General features: G+C 39.1%; 2 protein-coding genes across 2 annotated transcripts; one reads left to right on the top strand and one right to left on the bottom strand.

The window, feature by feature from the left end:
- Position 1: 1 nt before the first annotated feature.
- Positions 2-16,421, bottom strand: hpn (hepsin). The gene is made up of 13 exons (XM_073484534.1): positions 16,040-16,421; positions 14,766-14,932; positions 7,305-7,412; positions 7,055-7,096; positions 5,961-6,090; positions 5,753-5,872; positions 5,502-5,542; positions 4,603-4,768; positions 4,125-4,315; positions 2,798-2,893; positions 2,496-2,638; positions 2,048-2,212; positions 2-1,789 (listed from the first exon to the last, which is right to left on the bottom strand). Exons 2-13 carry the CDS (start codon positions 14,800-14,802, stop codon positions 1,745-1,747), a joined length of 1,284 nt encoding a protein of 427 aa, XP_073340635.1. The 5' UTR covers positions 14,803-14,932; positions 16,040-16,421; the 3' UTR covers positions 2-1,744.
- Positions 16,422-17,082: 661 nt separating this feature from the next.
- Positions 17,083-23,021, top strand: LOC141012311 (cell adhesion molecule 4). Its single transcript, XM_073485760.1, has 8 exons — positions 17,083-17,328; positions 17,774-17,916; positions 18,140-18,222; positions 18,351-18,556; positions 20,108-20,371; positions 20,715-21,020; positions 21,369-21,477; positions 22,584-23,021. The coding sequence occupies exons 1-8, from the start codon at positions 17,268-17,270 to the stop codon at positions 22,645-22,647; spliced, it is 1,236 nt and encodes a 411-aa protein (XP_073341861.1). The 5' UTR covers positions 17,083-17,267; the 3' UTR covers positions 22,648-23,021.
- The last annotated feature ends 4,100 nt before the right edge of the window (positions 23,022-27,121 follow it).

The following is a 27,121-nucleotide window of genomic DNA, read 5'->3' as shown; positions in this document are numbered from 1 at the left end:
CTGTGGGCAAATTGTTTTTAATCAACAATTTACATTTTACAATATTTATTTCTCTTTTTCACATCATAACTGCTATAAATGTACATACATTAATTTTATTTTAGAGAGGAAATGATGGCGAGTTATATGGGACTTTATGAATGCACATTACAGTTAGTTGTGTTCATCCTTCATTTAGGCCATGTGCGCGATACAGATTCAGTGATATCTACAGTGATTCTACATTATATTTTAATAATGCGTCTTGATGGTCATATTGTATATGTATATACTGCATTTGCTTATTGTTTGTTATGTTGGCCATTTGACTGAAGAACATAAACATGTTCTTCTACAGTCCAGAACAATCTTGAAAGCTTTAATCTAGGATGCTCTCCATCTGTCCTTAAAGAAATATTTATTTTTTAATATTTACTTAATATGATGGGGGGAAAAACACTCTTATTTATATGCAAGTACATTTTCTTGTAAAAGCAATATACACTTGTATAACATCCTCTTTGTTTCCTGATGCCACTGTAATCAACATTCAAAACTTGTGCTGAAAAATGTTTGTTGTTTATGTTAAAATGACTGTAGGAGCATAACAGGCATATGAATATATAATACTACACACTCATGTCAGTTAATGTGATGAGACGTCATTATATGTAGAATCTGGAAATCAGTATGTGCAACAATAATAGATATATTTTCTGACTAGATGACTTAGGTTGTTATTGCACTCTTGGCATTAAGATCAGTGGATCATGACGACATCTGTAACGTCTCAAATAAACATCTACATTAACAAGACAGTGACTAATATTTACAAGACAACAACAAAATACTGTTCAATAAAAGCATTTTCTTCATCAGTTCATGTGAGAATAAAGACAAAACTTGCACGAATAATTATTTTTCATACAAAAGTCAGGCTAATGCATATAACAGACATGACATACATCACACAAGTTGAGTTTAATGATAAAATTATGTTTACTGCGTGAGAATATTTTAGTTATTAATTAGCATTATTGACAAATTAATGATATTTAATGAAGTTGAGTATGTACAACATCTTTAGTGATCTTTATTACAAATAAAGGGTGCAGTTTGCGCACATTGTGGCCCGCTGTGCATACTGGCTGGAGGAAGTCCAGCATGGTTCATCCACGCTGAAGATGAACCTGAGCCTTTATGTTTAATTAAATGTTTTGCTGATAAGCTCATAAGTTACATTGGTTATCTCTAACTTGATTTCTGGAAACATTGCAGTAGTAGTAGTAGCAGCATGCAGCTAAAAAATACAAGAAGAAAAATTCATCTCAGAAAAATAATCTCATTATAATTTACAAAACTGAACTCTGAAATCCAGTACAGTGATTTGTGCATTATTTCACTTTTTCCCTTTTATCAATATCTAACTTCATAATAACAAAGCTAGTCAAGTTCAATACCTCTTAACGGTTAAGTTTAAAACTTCACATCTCTTAAAGAGCCCTGCCTGTGAATCTCTGCACAGATACTGGGTATCTATTAGCAAATATGGTGTTGGAAGATATTAAACAGTGTGGGAAGGTTCAGGAAGTGGTTATATCCTCACTAAAAAAAGTTTTAGGTAAGAAGTTGAATCTGGAACGTTGAGATGAGGTGAACATCACAGCCTTTCATCCCCGTGTTGAACAGTCCTCGCTGACGTCTACGAGGTCTTTTAATATTTTCATCCAAGAGTAGAAAAAGAAGAAACATAGGAGCAGGAATCTCATGTCCGGGCCATTTTATGAACCCCTGGTGAGTTGTGATAGTTCTGGAGAAGACAGATGAGGGCAGAAATTGTTGACTATAAAGTCACTGCTTTGGAAATTCAAAGCCTAAACATGAATACAGACTGCTTACGTTGTATGTGGGCATGTGGCCAGTGTCCATATAAAGGTGGTGAGTGGTTTATAGATGACTTACTGTTCTGTTTTTGTATTTACTGGCACTCAATTCATTTGATGACAGAGGCACTGAGACAACACAACAACTTATGAGAAATACAAATAAAAAGTATCCAGTCTCTCACCCTCATGGCCGTCGATATCCAGGGCAGAAATCTGGACACTCTGGTGTAGACGCCAGGCTTCTTTGCCATGGCACAGCCTGTTCCCCAGCTCACCACCCCCAGCAGACGATATCGACTGGTCTTAGACAGGCAGTCGTCTGCCACAAAAGGACCACCGCTGTCTCCCTGAAACCACAGAGGATTAAAGCAGTTCATACACACATAACAACCATCCATTTTAGTAAAGCATAAACAGAAATTTAAGTAAACAGGTATGCAAAAACATCAAACAAGCAGCTATATGCACCGGGCACACAAAGGCACTCAGATTATAGGCAGAAAAACAAGCATCACATTAAACAAAGTCAACACACACACAAGGACATATCAGAGAACAGAGGTCCATAATTAGAATGCCACACACTTAAACACACCAGCTTTGATCACATCAACACAGGCACACACTGACCTGGCAGGCATCAGTGCCTCCTTTCTCAAAGCCAGCACAGAACATACTGGTGGTGATCTGATTGTCATAGTAATCAGGAGCGTTACAGACAGCGTCACTGATGATGGGGACATTTGCTTCCTGGAGAACATCTGCAAGATGACCTGCAAAGAAAGAAGCAGTTATATATCAAGATGTATCAATTGTTATCTGTCATTTAAAAAAAAAGAAAAAAGAAAACACTCTGAATCAGAACTCAAGGAATCCAACATGTAATTTTCTGCAGTGTATTACATTACACCTGTAATGAAAAGTCGACTCACCGTAGTATCCTACATTTCCCCAGCCTGTTACTGTTCCCATCTGGCCGTCTATCAGTCTTTGACCATATGCTGGCAGGCAAACAGGCTGGATGTACTCTACAAGCACATGCATCAAGTTATAAGTTAAAACATGTACATAATAATACTTCACTTTAAAGCAAACACGCACAATCATCCAAAGTTCGATCATAAAATATGCAGAAGAAACCACTGAAGCATGTGTCAAGACTCAGAGAGAACAAGTAGTGAAATCAGTGAAACAAATGAGAAAATGAGAATAAATAAATGAGTTCCAGCCTTATATATCCATTCTTTGTATACTGATGCCTGGAGCAATACAGACCTCTATACAGTATTAATGAACTGAAACTGTAGATTTAGGTGGTTTAATTCTCAATCTCAATATGTAACATTTTTGGTTTAATTGTCAGCTGTTGACGGGCTGAAACAGAACAATTCTCATGGGATCATGTTGTCTAACTCCTCTTCCAAAGATACAGCGAGCAAGCAAACGACTCTAAGGGATGGAGCATGAAAAATTATACAGGATACTACATGAAAGGAGGGAATAACAGGTAATTTAACATCCAGAACATGAAAAAACACCATACAGAGAGGCACTTAATCTTAAACTCAGTAGACTTAAAGCTCTAGTTGTAATTATGAATACCAAACACTAGATGTCAGACATGACCTACTGAAACAGCTTTTGTTTTCAGAGTTTCTACAAGTTTCTTCTACTTTATTATAAAACTTGATATTAATCACCATCAATGGCTTAATAATTGAACAATATTTCACCACATTTTCAAATGTGAGCTTTGTTCCTTTACATCTATGTCTCTGCACGTCTTCATTATTTTGTATTCTCTTATAGCACAGATTTTAATACAGAAGGCTAACCTCTGTCTTCTCAAACATATAATGCCAGTGTAAGTTACACTTGTATTCCTCCTCATTGTCTTACAGTAGAAGACAGATTCACATTAGGAGACACTTTCATATTATGAATGTGTAAATATTTTACTAAAGGAGTCATGGCATGGCAGGACAGAAAGAGAGGATCAGGCACAAGAGGGGTTACATCATCTTCAGTGCTGATACTGTTATGTTATGAAGAAAATAACTTTTGTCCTTCTGAATTGAATCTGGGAAACAGGAAACCTAAAGCAGGCAAATTATCATAATGACTGACTCTCTGTGTCTCTTTGACTCTCTCCATTTCTTTGCCAAACTCCATCATCACTGTCATCATGCAATCAAATACTCACATGTGTGTAGAAGAGTGTGTTTGATGAATATGTGTGTATGACCTTGTGTGTCCTACCATTGAAAGTGAGGGGCTGGGTGAGTGCCAGAACAGCGATGTCCCTGCTGTTGTCATCGATGTTAGCATCTACAAAGGGCAGGTAGCTGCTGTGGTAAACGATGGTCTTCACCTCCGCCACGTTAGCATTGACTGGTTTATTGTAGATGGAGCCCAGCAGCACACGCCAGCGGTTGACGAAACGATATCGCCTACGTGGAAAACAAGTAAAACAATCTGATGATCAGACTTCCTGGATTCATACGTGACTGTGATCACACAAACATGTGATGTGTGTAGAGCTGACTGTATATGACTACATACACAGTCATATGATTCTGCTTGTGTCTCAATCGAATAGTTAATCATTGTAGCCGTGTTTTGAGTTTGTAATAGTCACACAAGAATGGCAAAATAAAAAGAACCTAAAAATGCCAGTAATTCTGGGCATGATTTCTAAAAATATTATTTCTGTATAAATTAAGGCTTGATTACTCACTCTGGGAAGCAGTGAGCTGCAGAGACAATCCAGCGGTTTGAGATGATGGATCCTCCACACTGATGAACTCCATCGTACTGCAAGCTGACCTGCCAAGGCCAGCTGCCCTGCCTGGCATCCACACCACCCACTATACGATCTGCTGCAAAACTACGCCTGCCACAGTCTGCCGAGGAGAGAGAGGTTGACACACAAGGAGAGAAAACATGTTTACTGGTTACTGTGGAGAAAATATACAGGAGAAACAGAGCAAAGAAAAGACAAGAGAGAGAATGGATGGGTGATGTAGTGTAAATTCAAGCAAAAAGGAAAGAAACAATGAAAGACTATAAAGAGCTACAAAACGTCAGATAGAGTAAGAAGCACGAATAAGAAGGGTCCTGCTCAAACCTGCCATTAACATTCATCTTGGGTGATCTGATCACAAGCGGACAGCTCTAAGTACAGGTTAGAATGCACCCAAGACACATTGAGAGAGAGAAACTTTATAAACTTTGTGAAATGCTGTCTATGACAAATTCTTAATCTCTTTGTGCCTTCTCTAAAATTTGACATACACTGCAATACATTAAGCTGTTTCCTTCTTTGTGTGACAAACATCGTGTCTGTTTGTCCCAGCAATGTACGTGTTTAATTGCATATACAGCAGGAGAGTGAGAGAGGAAGTAATCCCACGAGAAGGATACTGAGATGCATTGTAATGCTGGGTGTGAACTGACATACTTGGAGCTGTCCACTTGTGATTGGATCAACCAAGACTCATGTTAATGCCAAGTGTAAACAGACTCAATCTATATAGGAGGATGACGAGCCCAGCATGTGAAAAAGATGAGAGGTGGGTGTAAGGTATCAGGGTATAAAGTGTGCCAGTGTGTCAGACAGAATGAGTCACATCTTACCTTGGCACAACAGTGTGAGAACCTCCCTGCTCTCACAGTCACTGCAACAAAGACAGACAGAGTTAGTACCAGCCCGACAGAGAACACGTCAGAGAAAACATCCAAGTGACTTTTCAGCTTCCTCTATGTTAACAGAGTAGATGAGTGAAAGAAAAGGGAGGAAGAGCAACAGAGAGGACAGTGTAGGAGAAGGTTAGACTGCAGTGAGACAGGTGCACGATCAAACAGACAGACAGACAGGTATTTGTTACCATGGAAACAATGAGTCTTTGATTTTCTTGCCGAAGCTGAGCTCTTCCTGTCTGACACAGAAGAACTCCCCTCCATCACCACTGGCCTCTGGTACCGCTGTGACCGAGTAATTCACCACACTAAAACAAACACACACACACACACTTTAGTCCTGTATCATCATATGCTGCATGAAAACATTGATATATAACTGTAGAAATAACTCACCTGACAAAACCCACTTCTTCACAGCTGATGCTAGCTAGAAGCTCATTGGCTGAGGAGGAACACACCTGTCGCCACCTCCTCTGGGTGGAGTCAAAGACTCTGAGTCGTTGGTCAGCAGAATTCACCTGGACTGCAAGGAAGGATATGGGGTTACTTTTTAAAATAGTTCTGCCTACCTGACATATATTTATTGTTTCTCTTCTTGCTGTGATTGTGATGATCATTTGTTTATCTTTTTATGAGCCCAGAGATTGTTGGTTTGCTTGTCTGTGAATATTCTGATCCTATTGACCTTCATGTGGCCTAGAAAACTACAAATGTTGCTTTCTCCTCTTTGAGTTGAGCCTGTTCTTATTGGCTGTGCAGCTGCTAAATTGTGCAACACCAAAATACAAATGCTATGGAAAAAGACAAACATCAGCAATATTTTTTGTCACTCAAGTAACTATAGTATAACAATGTTTAAAAAAAACAAACAAAAACAAAGTCAAAGTATGTAATTCAAGTTCAGGTAGCATTTTCCTGATATAATAATCAGAAAGTGGAGCTCTTCTGTGGACAATAGGAATGCACTGAGGTCCCAGTGATATGTGATGTTCACCAGAGATGGAGACTCGTGTTTGTGACTTGCACTTAAGTCGCACACTCAGTGACAAAACTGTTCATGCTGTAATATTACCAGTGTATGGACTTGGAGTATATTTCAGATAATTTGGCAGCGATAGTGTTTTGCATTTAGCTACTGTAGCTGTGTATCTAAGCTGTGTAAAGCAAAATACAGTTATTAATTTTAAAGGAACGCTCATTGTGTTTTTTTTCATATTGCATTGCAATAGCCTGTTTAAAGTGATCATATACCAAAATAGATAAAGGAGTGATAATAATACAGTACATACTTTGAATTCCTCAGATATAACTATGCAGTGTTGTAAGCAGCCCAGATTGGATGCAGCAGATGATAGAACGCTCATTACAACCAGAAGAGACTTGAGACTTGACTTGGACTTGCAAAAACTGACTTGTGTCATCTCTGATGTTTACTATATCTTGTGCTTAAAATCGGGCATAAGACTACTCTGTCGTTTTTTACTCACCATCATATAGTCCTGTGTCTTCTTCCATTGTGCAATACGTAACTACAAAACAGTAATAAAAAAAACATCAGGCCATTTGTTAAGTCAATGCAATGTATGCCAACAAATAATGAAAGACTTTTTAGGATTTTAAGTAGTGAGAACAATAGAATATAAACACCTTGAAATCAAAAACAACAGATTACAGTTATCTTATGTTTTACCAAAATATGTGTCTACATGTCTATGTGTCAAAAGTATGTGGCCTGACCTACGGCCCAGACGGCTGCTCCAATGGCTCCCAAGGTCATCAGCATAACACACACCCCTATCACACGGCAAGGGGTCAACACACAGGTGAGAGAGATCCCCCTGCTCCCTGCAGACACACACACACACACATACAAATACATGAGTGTACAGTACTCATTTGGCAGTACAGTATACACAGAGACACACACATGTATGTATACATGGCAAAGCACATGGCAGCAGCAGCCTTTAACATTACATAACATTGCCACAGACACAGGTGGCTGAAGTTTACTGTGTTGTTGCTGATAAATACATTTTATAAAATCTACACCAATCAGCTATCAAATTACTATAGAAAGACTAAAATGTGAAGTAAAAACCATTGATAATCAAGTTTAAATGCAATGTTCTGCTGGCAAACCTTGGGTCCTGGTATTTATGTGGGTTTTCAATGACACGCACCACCCACCCAAACACTGTTGTAGTTCAAGTACATCCCTTCACGGCAGTGACCCACCAGCAGGACAATGCATCTTGCCACTGCTCAGGAATGACCCAAGGAACGTGACAAAGAACTCAAGGTGTCAACCTGATGTCCTCCAGATGTCAATCCAATCAAGCATTAATCATCAAGCCGACATCTTGATGATGTCCATGATCTACTTTTCAGGCGAATTGTAGAAATTGCGGTATTTAGTTTCCTCTTGCTTCAGTTTCCACAGTTCACATAACCTTATTGAATAGCAGATCCGTGCTATGTGAGCATGACAATAGAGTGCTGTAGCCAACTAAATGGCAGTGCTACTTGGACAAATTACTTCGTGTGGCTCCTCCTCCGGTTACATATTGTAAATAATATAATGTATAGCTAGCAGCATGGTGGATGAGCAGGTCTTGTCCCAAAAATAACTTTCTTTATGCAATATTGTGTTTAAGAGGTGCAAATGAAGAAATTCATAGGCTTTTTCAAGTCTAGCTATAGTCCATAGGGCATTTCAAAACTGAGAAAATAGATCACAATTTAGATGGCAGATTGTGATTGTGATTAAATAGTTTGAGATATTATTTTCAGGCCAGATTGCCCACCTTTATATACTTTTAATATATATACATATGCATATTTGACTAAATAACACATAGCAAATGTTCAGACTGCTATTGTTTAATTTGGGCTCTTTTATGGACTCGTCAGCCACCCTATAACAAACATGAGCAAAATGACTGGTTCTAGCTGACTGTCCCAATGTGAAGGGACATACAGCACATTTCCTGGCAAAGACTGAAAAGTACAAATGACACTGATTAGATCAATAGTCTAAAGTCTAGCATTTCTCCACAAAGCAAGAACAAACTCTTAAGCTTGGTTGTGATGCCATGTCACACACATACCAGCTACGCTCTGAGCAGATTTTGTCAGCTTGACCCTTAATACACAATTTTCAGTTGTGTAATTATTAACATTAATAAATTAATTAAGCTGTGCCAGTTCCAGGGTCCTGATACTGTGCATGTTTATTCATTGTCAGAACACTTACTGTTACAGAGACGTATTTATATTCATAATATTACTTCCACCTGTCCTGTTCCTGCTCGGGCAAGTCTGTTGTAAAAAAAAAAAGTCTGCTTGTATTTAATTCTGCTGTCTCTGTTTTCTTTGTTTTCTTTCTCTTGTCTTTAACTAATGTGGAGGAGAGGATAAGATGTTCACAAAAACTGCAAATATTACTGAACATACAAAAATCCTGTCTTTATGTCGATTGGCCGCCTGCCATGGATGTCCGTTATCATAAAACAGAGCCCAGCTCATTTCACTTCCCACCATCAACCATTTAACACCCACGGTCATCATCATTGTCATCATCAAAGTTAGATCAACAGTGCAGACAAAAGCAGGAGGGTAGGGTTACACCTCTTGACACAGACACATTAAATCAGTCTGCAAAGTATTCAATCTTAACTAAAGGAAACGTCACACCATGTTATCCGATGCTTTAAATTGTTTATGATTAAAAACTTAATGTGGTCACCATCCACAACGATACATGAATGAAAAAAGCTCACAGTGCAATATATTGATGATATTTCACACCCATTGCTTTGTCATATTCAAATCAAAAGTCGCAGTTAGCCATGACAGTGAGACAGTGAACCGGCATGCACAATAACATGACCCTAAAAATGAAGCAGCTAAAGGAAATCCAGCCATCATTAATTATATTATCAACACATCTGTAAAGTTACTAAAATATATAATTTTTTCTCCATGTATCAGTGTTAGACAAGTCATTTTTCACAGCACAAGTTTAACTTTTCATAGTGGGAAAAGCAGATGTTGCTCATATCATTAAAAATGGCCTCACATCATTTAAGCCATGACAATGACCATAATACAAAATAGTTAAGTCCTCGACTTGGTAAACCTAAAGCAGCCATCATTATGTTATTAATTACACCTGTGTGTCTCCAGCTATGACATGTCATGATGTCTACTAAAATAAACCTGGTAGACATGAGATTTCTAGGAATCACTTTAAAAGTAGACTCAAGTATCTGTCATTTCTATCATATTTGAAAGTAATTTTGTCTGTTTATCAGTAGTAAAGGTAATAACTGGAGGAAATAAAAATAAAAAGTGTAACCCAAGTACATTAAGAGCCTGTGTTGGTTGTTATTTGTTTTTAAACAAAAGACAATAACAGTGAGCTGTTATTAAGTGGATTATCTGTTCATGACATTGTATGAGACAATCTGGACTGTGATCGTAATACTTTTCCATCAATGTGCCAGGAAACCACTGGAGATACTGTAAGCATATGAGTGCTTCCTATCAAATCAGAGAAAACATTCTACATGCCTAGTTCCCTTCCTGTCACTGTCTCATGTTCCCTACTTTCTCACATCTCTAGCTTTCTCACAAAGTAATCACAAGCAATATTATGTAACTATTACACCTTCAAATAGCAGTCTTAAAATCATTTTTAATGGTACACTGACTTGAAAAAGGAGAATGGTGCCTCTGTCATTCCCACAAAATGACTATTTTTGTGTTTGTTTGTTTTTTTATTTTTAAACCCCTGTTCTTGCACTTTGTAACATGAGTGGGTAGGTACGATCTCCCAAAGCTAGTGGCACTACGTCAAATACCCCGAGTGGGGATTGTTGGTTGGAAGCAGGCCCAGAATGAGTACCAGAGTGGGCAACAGATCCAGGATCAACAGCCTCATTGGACACCATGACAGAGGTAAGGAGACCAAAGGACACTGACAGAGGAAGTTAAGAAGAGATGGCGTGACCAAGCCGGAGGTCAGACAAGAGTAAATCTTGGACTGGCTTTAAGTTGTTGGTGAGAGCTATGCTACATAAAAGGCTGCAAACAGGTGCCTAACTGGCCTCCTTGCTGCTGGATTATTAAGTCATATTAGCTGGTTTGCTATGACTTTGACTGTTGCACTTCCTTGATGTTTGGTTGTGCTGGTTGTCAATCTTACGTCATACACAGTTTTTGATCTTACATAATTCTATCATAACAAACGCATGTGTATAATTGTCTGTAGTTATGACAGTGGTGTATAAGTGAAGTGAATTGCTGTAGGTTCACCAAATCGCTAAAAATTTTAATTCTTTCAAATGTTAATACTCATGGGAAGGTGTGCTGCTGGACAATAAATCCACATCACTTTGAAAATAGGTATTTATAATTTCTTGTCAGGACATTGAAGAGCCCATTGGGAAGCTGCATCTGGATGTAGAACCACATTGACGCTACACAGTTACCTACCTAAAGTCAATTTCCTCCACTTATATATAAACTCTTGTGTCTTGATGTGTGGAACTCAAGAAAGGACAAGAAACAAGTGTTGTGCAGAACCAGTTACACTACTTGGTCCCACAGTTGCCGAATTTCTGTGTTACTATCAAGAAAGGTGATAGCTGTGTAGACCTGGTGATCCAGTGACCTTAATCTCCTTCTCGGCTATCTCCTCACATCTGCTCCTTCCCTCAATACTACAACCTCCGCTTGATCCACTCCAAAGGCACCTCCCCCCTTACCTTTCCTCACCGCTCTCTATAACCATCTCTCTCCTTCCGCTCTTTCCCTCTTTGTGCCTCATGTCTGTTCCTCCTCCCCTTCCTTACCTGTCGTCTCTCCCCCCTCCCTTCCTCAGGCTTCCCCTCCAACACCCAGTCAGTACGATAATAGTGTTGTTGTTTCTTGGGTCGTATAATTGGTGAAAAAAATTAGTATCTGATCAATGCCACCAGACATACTGTACTTTATTATCAGAGGGAAATTCCGGGCTTGTGACTATGTTTTCCAGGAAATACCCCAACTTTCCTGCTCTCTTCCCTGCAGGACAGCACTCTTCATCACACTGCAGGACAGAACAAGCACTCTATTGTGTCCACTTCTACCTGAGACCACCGTCTCCTGTGTGTGTTATGAGGCAGGCTTTTCTGAAATCACTGTGGTATTACCATATGTGCTCACGAGTACGCTGCTAGATGGTTCATATGTTATAATAATATGATTACAGCTGAACTGTCTTGTGTTATGTTCAGAGATTTAAACAGAGTTCTCCACTCAGTTCTCCATTACTTTTTTTTAATTAGCTCCACAAAAAATGTTTGATAAAACTGGTACAATGCATCATTGCTATTGTACATGAAAATTTCACAGTACGTGACTGAATAGTTTGTTTCCATGGTGTGTTGCCACTGTGGTATATAAGGCTGGCACGAGAGGTAAGAATGAATCATCACATACTCTGTGTGACCCATCCACACAAACATACTGATACATTTTATTTGGGGTTATTTCTGTCTTCATCCATGTGTCACACGACCAGCCAGGGGCAGCACTATGGAAAAGGTTTACAGTGTCATTACTCATTCTCTTGGATGTTGGGAGGAATACCCTTAAATTTGCCCACATTATGCCCTCCCACTGTAACGCCTCACTGCTGGGTAAAAAGCAGCAGCTGTGTACCAGATGAGACATGTGGTTGTCCACGCCCTCCCCAAACCAACATTGAGAGAATAACGTGAAAAATGTACAGACAACACATTCGGTATTAAGAAAAACGTGTCTTCCTACTTCCTTTCCTTTTATCTATAAGTAAGTACAAAAGTGGACCTTGGTGGAGGACCTGTACTGCCATTTCAGTTTGTTCAGTTGTTGTTGTCCTCGTTCCCAGCTGTACAGTATGTCTGTGTAGTGCCCTGAGCGTAATGTAAAAAATGTAGTCAAATTCTTTGAAGTGTACACGTACTTGACCAATAAAGCCAAATCTGATTCTGATTTTTGTTCTCCACAGTGGCTAATTAAAGCTTAGTGCTGAAGCCTTAGAAGATAATATCTGTTCTCTGAGAGTGCCGAAGCTTTGTTCATTGTTCTCCACATCGTCCACATCAGCCAGGTTTTCTACTAAATGATAGTTATACAACCTCAGGTATTTTTTAGGCATCAAATTTTCCTTTGTCTAAGGAGAAGAAGTTTTTCTAGACTGATTAATTTCTAGAGAGAACTCCCCAAAAAGTGTTATTTGTAAACTTTTTGAAAAGCCTTTCCAAAAGGCTAAAAAAAACTGAAAATAGTTTCCATTGAGACTCAAAATAGTGACACCTCTACCATCTAGTATCGTTTTAGGGTAAAGTCAGCCATGAAAAAGTCATTCCTGACCTTGAAAATAGTTGTTTGACACAATAATCCCAACTCAAGGTCCATGTACTAGTTTACTAGATGACTGCAGAGTCAGCATCATCTGTATTATCCTTCGTCCTCCTAGAGTCACTGACATTTGGACTTTGGGGAAACAGATTCCCAAACTACTGTCAAAACAGGAAGATCAGATTGTTATATATCTGGTCCATCAAAAACAAGGCTGAGCTTAATTCAACATACGTTCACTCCAATTTAAATAGGAAAAGAGGTTTCAAGAGTTTTCAGTACTGAAGGATATCCCTTTCCTGATATGACCTGAAGTGATCGTAGTGATGTTGAGTTGGACAAAGCAAAGAATCAGAAGGAGACCTCACACACACATAGATGAAGACAAAACAGAAGCTATGACTCATACTTATAGTGGTTGTCATGGCGGAAAAGTAAAAATAAACACAATCACACTGTGTGGTAAATACTAGCCTGATTAGAAAGGCACCCTGCCCTGTGTGACCCAAGTGTTTGCGTATGAACGTTCATATTTGTGTTTCTAAACTTGTCCACACATGTACGGTGTATAAGCATGTCACGTTTAAGGTAAACACTGCCTGGAACAGAAAATAGATGTCCTACCTAATTTAAGCTCAATCATGCACAAAGCTCCTCCACATGTGCCACTCCTTGACTAGACTGTGTTTCTGTGTAATTACACATACTAAAGACACCGCCTGATTGATTGCACATGGGTGGACTCCCTTCAGTCAGGCAACAGAAACAACAAAACCAAAAGCAAGCTGACAACATTCAGCCACAGAAAGTAAGTTACTGCACAACAAGGGCACAATGACGGAGAGGACCTGTTGATGAGAGCAGCAGAAGATGTGGAGACAATGTTGGTTTTCAACTAAAGACTTCACTTAACGGGAGACTACTGGCTTCATTATACTGGAACTCAATTTGTCCCTGCAATGAAAGGTAAGTACTTATAATGATGTCTAGCAGGGTTATGAGGTACAAACATATAGAGAGTGATGTATTGTCTCTCCAAAGTTTTAAGATTAAAATTTTTGTAAAAAGAAAAAAAAACACAGCGTATGGACAGTTCATATGGACAGAAACGCTTTCTAGCAACAGTAAAATACAGCAAGTAATCTTATCTTTACTTCTATATAACAACATCATATGAGTGCAGCAGTTAACTCATTAGGAGCCATAAAACGTCAACACAACAGCACTGTCTTACAGCTGTTACCAAGTCACAGGAGGACAGATGTGGATTCTCTGCTTTCCCTTTGAATACTGGCTTCACTGTGTGTGTGCTGGAATAAGGTGGGAGAACTTCATGTTGACAGTAATGAGGGTAAAGTGAGCTGTTTGTTTATGACCACCAGGACAGTGTGCTGTTATTGTTATGTTATGTGTTGGAATTAAGAGTAATTTGGTGTAAAGGGCAGTGGTTATCTCTGGCCCCAGTTATCAACATCACTATCACACTTCTATTTGAGTAAGCACTTAATCTCATTGGATGAAAAAAATATCACAAACAATCTAAGTGTATGTTTTCCAAGCTGAGAGCCAAACCTCATAATAAGAGAACATAAGAGATACAGCTTGCCAGTTTTAAACAAACCAGTTAATGTTTAACTGTCAAGTGGACTGATGTCTGGTCCCAAACACAGAAAACAGGCAGCGTGAGCGGAAGCATGACCAGCACAGCATTTTAATCTGTGCATGTGTGTGTGAAGGGGGTGTAAAGGAAGAGGGATGGGTGAGGAGAATGAGAGCAAGAACAACAGTGTATGTAATACGTGCACTCACCCATCTTCCCCTCTGTCACAACTTTCTCAGCATACATCTGTGCAGTAGGAGGCAGAGGACAACGATAGACAATGATCTTCCTCCTTCCTTCCTTCCTTCCTTCCTTCCTTCCTCTTCTCCTTGACTCCTCAGGGCAGGTGGTCCAAAGCCTTGGCCGTCACCTTTGCCTGGTAATATAATATTGAGGCTCATAAGTGACAAACAAACACCATATTGTAGGTAATGCATTTTTTTTCATAAACATTTGCTTAAGACATAGCTTGATAAACAGAGGTATGAGATCATGTTTGAAAAGTGATATTAAAGTGAGACAAATCCTATCCCATAATCAGAGCCCGACAGATTATCAGTTTGCCGACATTATCGGCTAATAATGGCCTATCGCAGGTATATCGTATCATCGCATGTTTTCCGATATGCACTGACATAGAAGCTTATTGTTATATGACATTATAACCCCGATAAATAAGCTTGAGTTAATTTAGAATTGTTAAATTCCCAGTGAAGTATGTTGTTTCAGTGCAGCTGTGTCATTTTAGACAATAAAGTTTATTATTAAACTGTAAAATATCCTGCCTTCATTACATTGTCTTTGTCGCAAGTGTTTGATTCCGATATCATTGCAAAAAATGTGTGCATTGGCAAATATATCCAAATCAAAAATCAAAATCTGCTTTTCCTAATATTGGTATCTATACTTTCCATGTGAACAAGCTTCTTGTGCCACTCTGTAGAAAAGACTTCTGTCTTTATTAACCATCACCAAAGGTTAAACCAGTTACAGTAATAACTACCCTGCAAACTAGAGGACATGAAGTCATATAGGACCACAGGGAGCACAAATATATAAAGATATTTTAGACTAGATTGAGATAAAAACGAGGTTTTATCTCATATTGTATCATTATAGGCTGCGGTTTACAATATTTAAAATACCTATAAAATTAATTGCTGTGATATTTATATCACTGTTAACAGGCCAATTATAAGCCCCATTAGGCTGCAGACATGTTGGCATAGATAAGGTTAAACAGGCTAAACAGATCAAAGGGCAATAAAAAAGTTTCAAACTGTAGGCTGCTGTCGAAATTATATAAATGGCCTAGGCCTGCTCTAATTTACTAAAAGAAAAACTACAAACAAAACCTATAAAGCTATACAGCCTACTGCAGTGTTATAATAGACTAATTTAATGACACCATAATTAAGCTAGCTAATAATTAGCGTAAAACAACAGGGCTAAACTTAAATTCGCCTTCCAGAAAGTGACTCACCTGTCGTTTCTTGCAGCAGGTGGAGCCCTGGCCTTCTCCTTTTGTGACAAATGTTATGTGTTTGTCTTTTTATTCTTTTCAGTCCGCTTTAAAAAAAAATACAAAAAGCATAAAACTTCTGCCTCGAGGTCAGGCGACAACACCACAGATAAATCCCAGCTTTCGGTAAATCCTTTTTTTGCTCTCTTCACAGGTTACTGACCCCAAAGAAAGAAAGAAAAAATAAAAGGCAGAAAGGTTCTCAGCGACCGTTTCTATCAACCAAAACCACCGGCGCCTGCTTCTAACAGAAAAGAGAGAAACATTTGGAAAACTGGACTTGTTGAAACGAAGTTGCTGATAGTTTCTGTGAGGTTTGTCGGGCTGTGTGGTCGTCCAGTGAGCGGCCAGCTGCGCAGACGAGAGGGGCACGAGTGACGTCAGCAGCACGTCCCTGAGTGGACAAAAGGGGCACGAGAGCTCTCAAACAGGACGTCTGACCATGCATACCTGCAACAGGTGAACACACTGTCCCACAAGCCTCACCATGACACAAAACCTCATATGGAATTAAACTGATTTAAGGAAGTCAGCTACTGTGTTGGCGTGTCGAGCATGTGAGATGTCTTACATGTCTTATGTCTCATTTCCCTTATATCCCACACATACTGTACTGTAGACACATACCAAGCTCAAGTTCAAATACAACTTTATTTGTTTGTTTTATTTTGCAGCATAAAAAGCAAAAAACATGAAATAACATAGGCTCAGCAGCTGCATCAATGATCAGGCATAATCATCAGGACAGCAATGAAATCAATACAGTCATCATGACCATCCTGCCATCACTGTTTGATCAGCATAATACTCTGGATTTGAAATACATCAATGAAATCATCCAGCGGCAGCAGTGTAGTCAGAATCAGCATGAACATTAGCACAACGTATGACAACACAATGTTTGTTTGTTTTTATGTACAGTTTCCTTTGCTGACATGAAAGACAAGTCAACACCCCAGTTCCTTGTGGGTAGATAAAAAGAGGAAGTTGGACAATCTGACCTATAAGTGCTCATTCTGGAAGAAGAGAGACACGCACATCACTGACTGAACTTAAGAGCTGAGGAGGGCAGACTGTTTGACGGAGATCAGAGAGTCACAGAGAGTCACAGAGAGGGGTGAGGAGGTGAAGCAAAAGAAGGTGGTCAGGTGGCTAACAACACAACAGGCAACAGCCACAGCAGGAAGAGATGAAGATGGGTGGAGGAGCTGCACAGAGCTGCTGGCTGCTGCTCACACTCTCTTTGAAAGGTAACAGCTCGTATGAGAGTGCCAGCAGTGTTGATAGTGGGATCCACATTTAGCCCTGACCCAACATCTGTCTGTAATTTCAACACTGATTGAACAGAATTATCTGAAAGTGTTGATTCCCATTTTTTTCTTATTGCGAACAAGAAAAGCTTTAAGTTGCATTTTCCCAGTGTTTACACTGTCAAACCCATCCAGTGAGTTGAGACCAAGTACAGTCTTTCTGAGGGGACACATTTGATTATTTATTTTCAGGTATTTAAAAGTCATGTTTCTGGATAATATTATTTTAATACTGAAAATAAGATGGTGTATTGATGATGATGTATTAACGTTTTAAAGTTATAAAAATCAACTAATTCTTGAGCAGGTATTGTGCCGTTTTAATGTAACTTGTGTCGGTGACAATATAGTAACTTGCTACTGTATATTTTCCTCTGCCCTTCAGGTATTCTTGCTGGTGATTGGTCAGTTCATCTCCCCTCCAGTCCTATCTGTGCTGTGATTGGCTCCTCAGTGGTTCTCCCTTGTTCCTATGACTACCCCCAAAGTTCTAATGAAACCCAGGAGAAGGGACGACCTCCTGCTCAGGTAACTCAATAAAGAGGGCATTGTTAGCAGTTGCAATATATCCTCCAGTGTGTCTTTAACTAGAGGACCCCTCTGCTACAAATAAAATCTGTTGTCAGAACGACTAGAAACATGCAGCTAAAAGGGGTTTAGTTCGAATTAACTGATTTAACAATTTGCAGTTAAAGTATTGGGAGTGTTTTGAGCATGTAAAGTCAGCTTCTTGTTTATTTTTCTCTATTAGGGTGGAGGAGGAGAAGAAGTACAGCAGTACAGAGTTTTGTCTGAGATGTGGTGTCTCGAAGACAGCCGCTGTATCACACCAAGGTATTGTTTAAGACACACAGAAACACACACCCACCCACACACACCTGTGACTTATTTTAGCAAAGTACTCACTGCACAGCTTAGACAAACTATCTAAGTCTGTCTGTGTGTTTGTCTGTCCATCTCAGATATGTCTTCCACAGTGCCGGTGTCTTGCAGGATCCAACCTACAAGAACAGGGTGGAGTTCCTCGGACAGCCAGGAAGTAAAAACTGTTCACTGAGGATTTCTGATGTGAGACAGTCGGACAGCGGAGCATATGTGTTCTACCTCATCACCAGCCACCCGACACAGAAGATGCCAGAGCAGATCGGTATACAGCTGCTGGTGGCAGGTGGGAATATTTCATTTACAAGTAATGTATTACAGCTGATCACCACCATCATCATAACAAGCATTGTCCACTTTAGCACAATCATCAATCAATTATTCATGATTTGTAGAGTTACTAAATATTCAAGAAAATATAAACAAAGCAGATATTTGAAATGGCAACAACACTTATTAAACTAAAATTTTATCTGGCAGAATCTCAGTTGTTGTTATTATCTTTAATACAAAGTAGATCTAATTTTTACACCCACAGTTCACAATTACATCAGAATCTGAAAGAAAAACAGACAGGCTTGAGTCAATGTGCAATGTGACAAACAACAGTAGACAAACCGCAAGACCGCAAACTCCTAGACCCTGTCTAGGAGTAACTGCCTAGTAATAATAACATTATTGATTGAATGGTAAATTAAGAATACTGAGAATATTTCTCCTTTGCTAAATTGTATCACTTTAAAGCTTAGTTAACAAGTAATAATGTTTCAGCACCAATGTTTTAAGCATTAACCACTTCCTTTATGCAAGTGTCTGTTTGACACTTTGTGCTATTTATGAGAAGCTGAACTGAAACTGACCACTGACTGCATTTAAATACTTAGCTTGACATAGTAATCATTTCCATAATGTGAAAGCAAACTCGCTGCCAAACATGTAGGGACAAACTGTAACTTGACATTGCAACAACTTTTTAAAAAGGGAGATTTAGTGCAATTAAAGGTATTAGAGCAAGTTAACAAGCAATCCTGTGTGTGTGTGTGTGTGTGCGTGTGTGTGTGTGTGTGTGTGTGTGTGTGTGTGTGTGTGTGTGTGTGTGTGTGTAGGGTGGTGGGTGTGTTGTTCCACCACAAAGTGTCTTAAGTCTTAAGAAACGATTGAGAAATGTCTGTGTGAAGTCACAGTCATGTTTTCTTGTTAGTCCTCTCTGTTGCCAGGCGTGCTGTGTCTGTGTCAGAAGCCAATTAAGTACTTGTAATCTGTAGGATGAGTAAAACTACCAAAAATGGTAGAATACGGTAGAGTAGAAATGAATTATCAGAGAAAAGTTGGATATTTGTACAAAGTTAAATCATTTTGGGTACAAATTGTCATATCACATTGTTCATGACAGCTGTAAAATAAAATACCAAGCCCAGTTAGTTAAACCCACTGAAAGGTCAGAAGGCCAAAGAGTCAGTGTTTGGCTTTGCAATTCCAAAAGCAGCTTTGAACCATTACACATTATTAAAACCAACAACTTTTAGTGCTTTTAGTAATACAGCATATGATTTTGCCCTGCTAAAATACTCACAGGTATAGACCTACCAGTCAAAGGATGAATGTTGAGAATCTATAAGTAATCTTACCACATTATGTAGATAAGATAAACATCCTTCAGCTCATAACAGGGAAAACATACCTTTTTACAGCAGCTCAAGAGTTAAAAGTAAGGGAAGGAGTGAATGCAGGATAAATAAAATAAACAAAATAATTAAGATAAAATGAATAATATGCACATGAAATGAATATATTATAAAAAATATATACTTTCTTTTCTAACCCTTGTTTTCTCCAGACTCATCCAGTGCAGTCAAAGTGTCAGCGAGTCCCTCTAGTGACATCACTGATGGCTCGGCCTTGCGTCTGGCCTGCTGCAGCCCTGCAGCCGGTCCACAGGCCAGCTTCAGATGGTACAAGAGCACGAGCACCAGTCCGAGACACACTGGACAGGTGTGGAGCATCAGTGAGGCTACAGCTGATGACTCCGGCAGTTACTACTGTCAGATGCAAACTGGAGACAAAGTGCAGAACTCTACAATGCTGAACATTGATGTAGAGTGTAAGTGACGATTAATCCTGATGTGGATTCATAATATGTCATGTAAAATAATGTACTGTTTGCAAATCTACAGTCCTTAAGATAGGATGAAGAAACATCTACAAAGTCATTCACTCATTTGTTCATTTATTCTCTCAATTCTGAGTAAAAGAAGAAATAAGAAATCAGTCATTTAGCCCATTACTGTGCTTGACATGGACATAAGTTGAGCAAGGTGCTGCTGACAGAGCATTTCAGAGAGTTTCTTCAGAAATGTATAAAGACATTTTACCTATAATGTTTAATAACTAAGTTTGATAACTCATAAGACTTGTAACTGACCTTTGATTTCCTTCTTCTCTAGACTCTCCTCGAAACACAGCTGTCTCAGTTTCTGCAGAGCTACTGGACAAGCTTCCTGTGACTCTGACCTGCAGCAGTGATGCTAACCCATCGGTCCACACATACACCTGGTACCAGGGTGCAGTGTGTCTCCCTACAGCAGACAAAAGCTCTCATCCAGCGAGACTATCTCCAGCTACACCCACAGGAAGAGGCCCGACACTCAGCAGTGCTAGCATCACTGCTGAGGAATATGGACTGCACTGCTGTGTGTCACGAAACAGACATGGCTCACAGACGAGCAGTGTAATGCTCAGAGATTCCAGAGGTGGGTGAATGAAGAGTCTGTCAGAGTTTTAACATTTTAGTCCCATGGTATAAATAGAGAGAAATTTGGGGCTTCATTGTCTTTCTCAATAACATTTTGATATGTAGACAAACATGTGACTGTCCAGTCATCATTTACTTTAAATATTTACATTTCCTTCAGTTATAAAATGCAAATCATCCCAGACGTTTTTGCATTGTATTAAATTCAAATGAGCAAACTGTAAACAGATGAACCAGGTCCACACCTGCAGGCTCTGTTGCCATTAAGTCCAACATGTTTTAAATATCTTTATCTGAGCATCATTTGACCAGCAGTAAGCTCTCATCCATTTTTTGTCCACCACAGCAGTGACCCCGTCTCCCCCCAACTCTTCAGGAGGCAAAATGGTGCTAGTCGGAGTCACCATCGGTGTTCTACTGGCGATTATAGCCATAGTGGCTATTATCCTGACAAGGTGAGTTCTCCTCTTACAGTGTTATTATTATATGCTTTGTCAGTATCAAGAATCAGACAACACAGATGTCATTTAAACTGGGGACACTGGGAACATATCCCCATCACTTTTTAGAAACATAATTTGTTAAAAAAAAAAAACTTCAGCAAAATAGCTTGCGCAGAGAAATGTTATCTAACAAACACTTTATCAGCACCTGCAAATGAAGCTTGCTGCTGCTGACAACATTTTAACCCAGGACCAAAAATGCACAGTACATTATACTAAGGCCTAGCAACAGCCGACAACATGTGCAGGAAAACTGTTATTGTTCATTAAATAAAGTATGTCATCAGCATATACTGTAAAATCAGAGAATACATACTTTAAATGGACTGGTAAGCTAGGTTATTTGAGCATTAAACATGTAAACCTATCGTAGTAGGAAACCATAATAAATGTTTGAACCTGAAAAGCATCATAATACTGTATCTCTCCTTTAAAAAAAATGCTTGCTATTTTTCTTTGTTTTGGGCTGATTTTCCAAAATCCCTCTTGACTAATTGCAGCAGATTCAGATCACCTGTGCACAGGTGGGGAGACTGACTCCTGATTGAGGAGTGGAAGCAGCTTGGGGCATTTCCCTCCCAGCCAATCATGGTGTGATGACACCCTTTTTGTAAAGCCTTAAGAGAAGTGGGAAATGGCACACCGGTGGCTCTCACCCTCAGTCTGAATCTGTCCCTGACCCATTGAGAACGTCATTCCCCTTAGACTGCCAGCCAGAAACTCTGGTCTGTTTAGGCCCTATTTGACTGTCTTGGCTGCCCACATCTTTCTAGGGAGGAAGCTTTGTTTATTTGGGAACCCCTTAAATGACTATCATGTGTCACCCAAAAGTTGAGGTGATGCCCACAGTAGTAGTGAATATTGAATATTATCCAAAGATCTTCAGTGACTGGGTTTGGGCTACATACAGCATCACATACATATATGACAGTGTTACATACATGAAAAAATGATGTATTCAAACCCAAGAAAAATAAACCATTCTAAAAATGGATCTTTAAAAAAAATGATTAATAAATGTCGGTGTTTTCTGATGAATCCTTTTTATGTCCTTTCAGGAGACGGAAATCCTCCAGACACCAGTCTTATGTCCTCACAGAGACAACTGCTTCAGCACCTTAAGGACTCAGCAAGACCAGGACTCATTGTACAACCACCAAAAACACAAGTGACCTTTTTAACATATTCAAGTAACTTAAGATAGTCAGACTTTTTTTTTCTAAATACCCTCGCTTGTGCATTAACCTTCCCAACTCATCTTGCCAAGTAAACCTATTGAAGATATTAAGTACTGCATCACATGCTTGAGCCATGACTGAAATCATGTAAACAGAAGAAAAGCTGTGCCCAAGACTGTTGACGGTCGCTCCAAGTAACAGAGACTGCAAGAACCTAAAGATCATATGATAGATGTTACTGTACAGTCCAAGCAAGCAGGACACGAGACTGAAACCCTTCATTTTGGATTTTAATGCAGCGAGCTGGATGAGGACGAACTTGGCCGACTTGACTAAATGCTTAGTTTAGGAAAGCAAAGGAAAAAATGCTCAGAATCTTTATTCTGTTGGCACGTGGCTCGTTTCATTACAACTATAGGTAAAAAGCTGCTGTCAGGACTTACCTTTTACTTTTGTGCAAGTCAGTTGAACTGTTAGCACTGATACTTTTACTGGAGTTTAACGGCACATCACAGAGTGCGCTAAGTACTGTATATAAGTACTGTATATGTCATGTGATGTCCACAAACAGAAAACACTGAAGTAGGCCGTTTGTGATGATGACGAGTATGAAGATGAGGATGGAAAATACAGCCATAATGATCTAATTAAGAGCTGGGACTGGCTCTGTGTGGTTTCAAGTAAACTCTTCAGTGTGATAAGACTGGAACAGATACTGACCAGAGCCTGAGGAGAAGTGGAGGAGGATGAAAACCAGCCGGACAGTGACTCTGACACCAGGACATCCATTTACAAAATGTACTTAGATATCAACTCTTCATCCCGTTTGACTATTTTTAGAATCCTGCTTTTGCCTGATGTATCACATGTAGCTGAGTAAAGAGGTGCACATATCTTGTATTTATAAATGCTAATTAAGTAAACAAGGAAGTACATTGTTTCGCTTGTGTGTATCACTTCGTTAGCGGTTTTGTTTTGTTGTTACTGTACAGTTTTAACATTTAAATGCTGTTTTAATGGGAAATAGAGATCATTAGAGGTGCATGTGCAACTGCTGTCTATCTGTGTGAGGCAGAGCAGTTTACAGTGTTAAACAAAAAGGCTTTAGAATATAATGTTGTATGTTGTTTCTGTTGCAATTAAAAAAACTTAATATTATTGTTAAACCTTAAACAACTTCAACTCTAACCTTGAAATGGCTATAGTTAATAATGTAAATACTAACAAATTGGTTGACTGAGGTTAAAGTATGGACAAGTATAAAATAACATAATGTACATGCGTATTTCAAACTCAAGGGGGCAGCATTTCCTGGTTTGAGTAGTGAACCATTTACACCACTTAAAAAATGTTCAACAACAAAACTTTCAGGAGAACTACAACTTATAATAATAATAATAATAATAATAGTGCAGTTGTTACTACAGTTATTTATGCAAAAATGGCAAGAGAGGTTCTATTTAAAAGAGCTGAAGATAGCTTCATTTAGTAATTTTGTGTTCGTTGTGGGGTTTTTGTTTTGTTTTGATTTTGTGTTGATGAAATAAACATCAGTAATGTTTTCTTTATATTGTGACAATTCATTACTCATCTGTCTGCATTGTTGCAGAAAGTCATGAGAGGGACGGCGCGTCAGGAAGTCATGCTGCATGTTTCATGCTGGCAGACTTGCTCCTCAACTCAAACTGCACATCCTTGTGTAAAGTGCCAAGACATGTATCTAATGTCATGAAATGCCATCCTGCCTCTCTTGTTTCTTTAAACAGACATTTCCTTATGGGTAACCATGTGTTTTTGATCTTTTTGGCAGTGCGGATTTTCATAATCCTGGCTGTTCTCCTGAAACATAACAGGGCAACATTAAAGATTTTGTGAGAAACTGCCTTTAATGTATTTAAACAGAGCCGGGTCCTACATGTTTGTCCACAGCAGAACTACGTCTTGTCCTCCTTTAACCATGAAATAGGGGAAGTTTGGACATTGAGCCATTCAACATTTCATGACAATTATAATAAAATGAAGCATGTGCAATGTTGTGTCCAAGTCCATATAGTAACCAACGTAAGTAACAGCACAATGATGGTTTTGACTCCAGTACCAACAAGGAGGATCAGATGGTTTCCTGTTAATAAAGACAGAGGAAGGGAAAAAAACTGTTAGAAATTACATTGCAGAACCTTGTAAAGGTACAGTCCAATGTGAGATGAGTCCATAGAGGAGATCGACAGCACCTGTCCTGAGCCCACCTGGAACAAGGAGCTGAAACTGGGAAGAGTGGATGACCAGGCATGTCTTGGACAAGTGATATCAGAGCCAAGCTCTGCTACTTCTACTACTTTAAATAGCTACAATATCAAGTATTTTGGCAGTGTTGGTCGGTCAGTCTTTGTGTCAAAATGTGTCAAAACTATTGGATGTACTGTTGTGAAATTTTGCACAGACACTCATGACCCACCTGAGGATAAGTCTGGTTCTGGATTTTTGATTATTCACACAAACACCCGTAAAACAAGAGCTTATTTCACATCGTCATCATTTTTGATACACTCATAGTGTGGACAAAATACAGAGGATTCAAGAAGAGAAATGATCTGTTGCTTACAGTATTGACATTTTGCAGACTTTAGACGCATGTTTTATGGTATTTCTATTGGATTTTCTATGTAAAAAAATGCAGTTTTTCACCCTAACTCAACAGTATTGTAACTTTGTCTCCCTCTCTTTTTCACACACACACACACACACACACACACACACACACACACACACACACACACACAACCACACACACAGTGTAAAGGTTCCTAGAGCATACCTGCACAACTAATTCACGTTAGTTGCATTGTGTATTAACTTCCCATTAGCAATAGTTAGCATGGTAACAGGCTCAGCTAAAAATACCTCACTGAGCATGTTAGCATGCTGATGTTAGAATTCAGCTAAAATCACAGCACTTAAGTAGCCTTCAGCCTCACAGAGCTGCTAGCATGGCTGTAGAGCAGCTAAGCCTAAACGTAATCTTTCTCTTTTGACTTCATAAAATCTAGTGTCTCACTGTCTAACAATAAACACCAGACAATAACCAAATGGCACTGGGCATTCAATAAGAACAAGTGCAGGAGCAAATGCCGAGAAGTGAGGCCATTTCTGCTGTGATGACAGCGGGTCAAGCTGCTTGTCCTTCAGAAAGAGGGAACTTATTTGACAGTAAAATTTTTAAAGCTTATTTTTCAAAGTCTGAGAGACTGTAGGAAAAGTGAGGGCGACTGGAGAGGGGTGAGGGAGGGAGGGATAACAGATTTGTGTATGTGAGTGAGAGAGAGTGAAAGTAAATGGGCCGGCAAGAAAAGCCTTGCGTGATGAGCTGACGTTTCTCCCAGAGGCTATTATTGGTTCAGACCAGGCCTGCTCAACCTGTTTGCTTCTTATTCAGAGAAATCCATCTCCTTCATGTGCCATGTTTTTTCTTAACTTTCTGCCTGGTTAAAGTGCGAAGGATGGAGTGAGACAGAGAGGTGAGAGTCAGCATAGTGTGGAGACAGCCTCTTCACTGTTTATTGAGACACTGTCAGCAGAAATATTAGGTCAGACAGTTTAGACAAGGTGTCAAGGCATCTGATGGAGGATAAGGTCTATTTTTAAAGGAGCAACATCATAATCTTCGAATAAGGAAGCTGCCTGCAGAGCTGTTGGGGAGTTTCCACGACATTTTGCGGTCCGTGTCAATAATCAACAAGTTTGTCTTTCTTAACATTTCAAGGTAAATTTTTCATTAATCTAATCTAATCAATTTTACATCTTATAAACGGCTTTATTTCATACTGATGGTGTGATGCTTTCAGTTTGATATCTCCCACAATACTGCCATCTTTTTTCATGTGTAGCAGTGACACATTCCATCTTTTAATGTAAAAAAGCTCTGTTTTTTAATCTGAAGGAAGCAGAGCCACAAGGACTCTTGTACGCTTACATCTATTCTATTTATTTATCTTGTCTGAAAAATAAAGTAACAACGCTCTACAGATAAACCTTTGGAATAAAGAAGACTGAGTGGAGGCAAAAATGGAGACGAGGAGGAAAGTAGAGATGAGGAAGACGATGAAGGTTTCACGGATCTTTTTGCTGTTGCTGGTTCTGCTCAAAATAACCATACCCTCCTCTGGTAATTAACCATATCTATCATCTCAAGATATTAGATTTATTCAAGACATGTTTCCACTTACTCACGTTGAAATACAACATCCATAGACTGCCATAAATAAAGAAGTCATAGCAGGAAATGAACTAGTCAAACTGGTCACTGCAGCAGGCAGGAAGGCTTCACCCTGACCGTCCACATTTTTGAAGTTTGTAAGACTTTCAGTGGAAAGAACAGAGAAAAAATCTTCCAGTGAAAGATGAGTTTCAAGTCATTAGAA

Source organism: Pagrus major, chromosome 17, assembly GCF_040436345.1.
Source record: "Pagrus major chromosome 17, Pma_NU_1.0".
In the NCBI taxonomy this organism is placed as follows: domain Eukaryota; kingdom Metazoa; phylum Chordata; class Actinopteri; order Spariformes; family Sparidae; genus Pagrus; species Pagrus major.
The sequence above is the reverse complement of the archived record's forward strand: the minus strand, read 5'-3'. Positions and strand labels throughout refer to the sequence as shown.

Bases quoted from the DNA above. Each gene is read 5' to 3' on its own strand.
- LOC141012311 (XM_073485760.1), top strand. From the start codon at position 17,268: ATGAAGATGGGTGGAGGAGCTGCACAGAGCTGCTGGCTGCTGCTCACA. The intron at 17,917-18,139 runs GTAACTCAATAA...TTTCTCTATTAG, and splicing joins AGGGACGACCTCCTGCTCAG to GGTGGAGGAGGAGAAGAAGT. The intron at 21,021-21,368 runs GTGGGTGAATGA...TGTCCACCACAG, and splicing joins AATGCTCAGAGATTCCAGAG to CAGTGACCCCGTCTCCCCCC.
- hpn (XM_073484534.1), bottom strand. From the start codon at position 14,802: ATGTATGCTGAGAAAGTTGTGACAGAGGGGAAGATGG. The intron at 6,091-7,054 runs GTGAGTAAAAAA...CCTTCCTTGCAG, and splicing joins AGACACAGGACTATATGATG to TCCAGGTGAATTCTGCTGAC. The intron at 2,213-2,495 runs GTCAGTGTGTGC...CTGTGGTTTCAG, and splicing joins GAGGCACTGATGCCTGCCAG to GGAGACAGCGGTGGTCCTTT.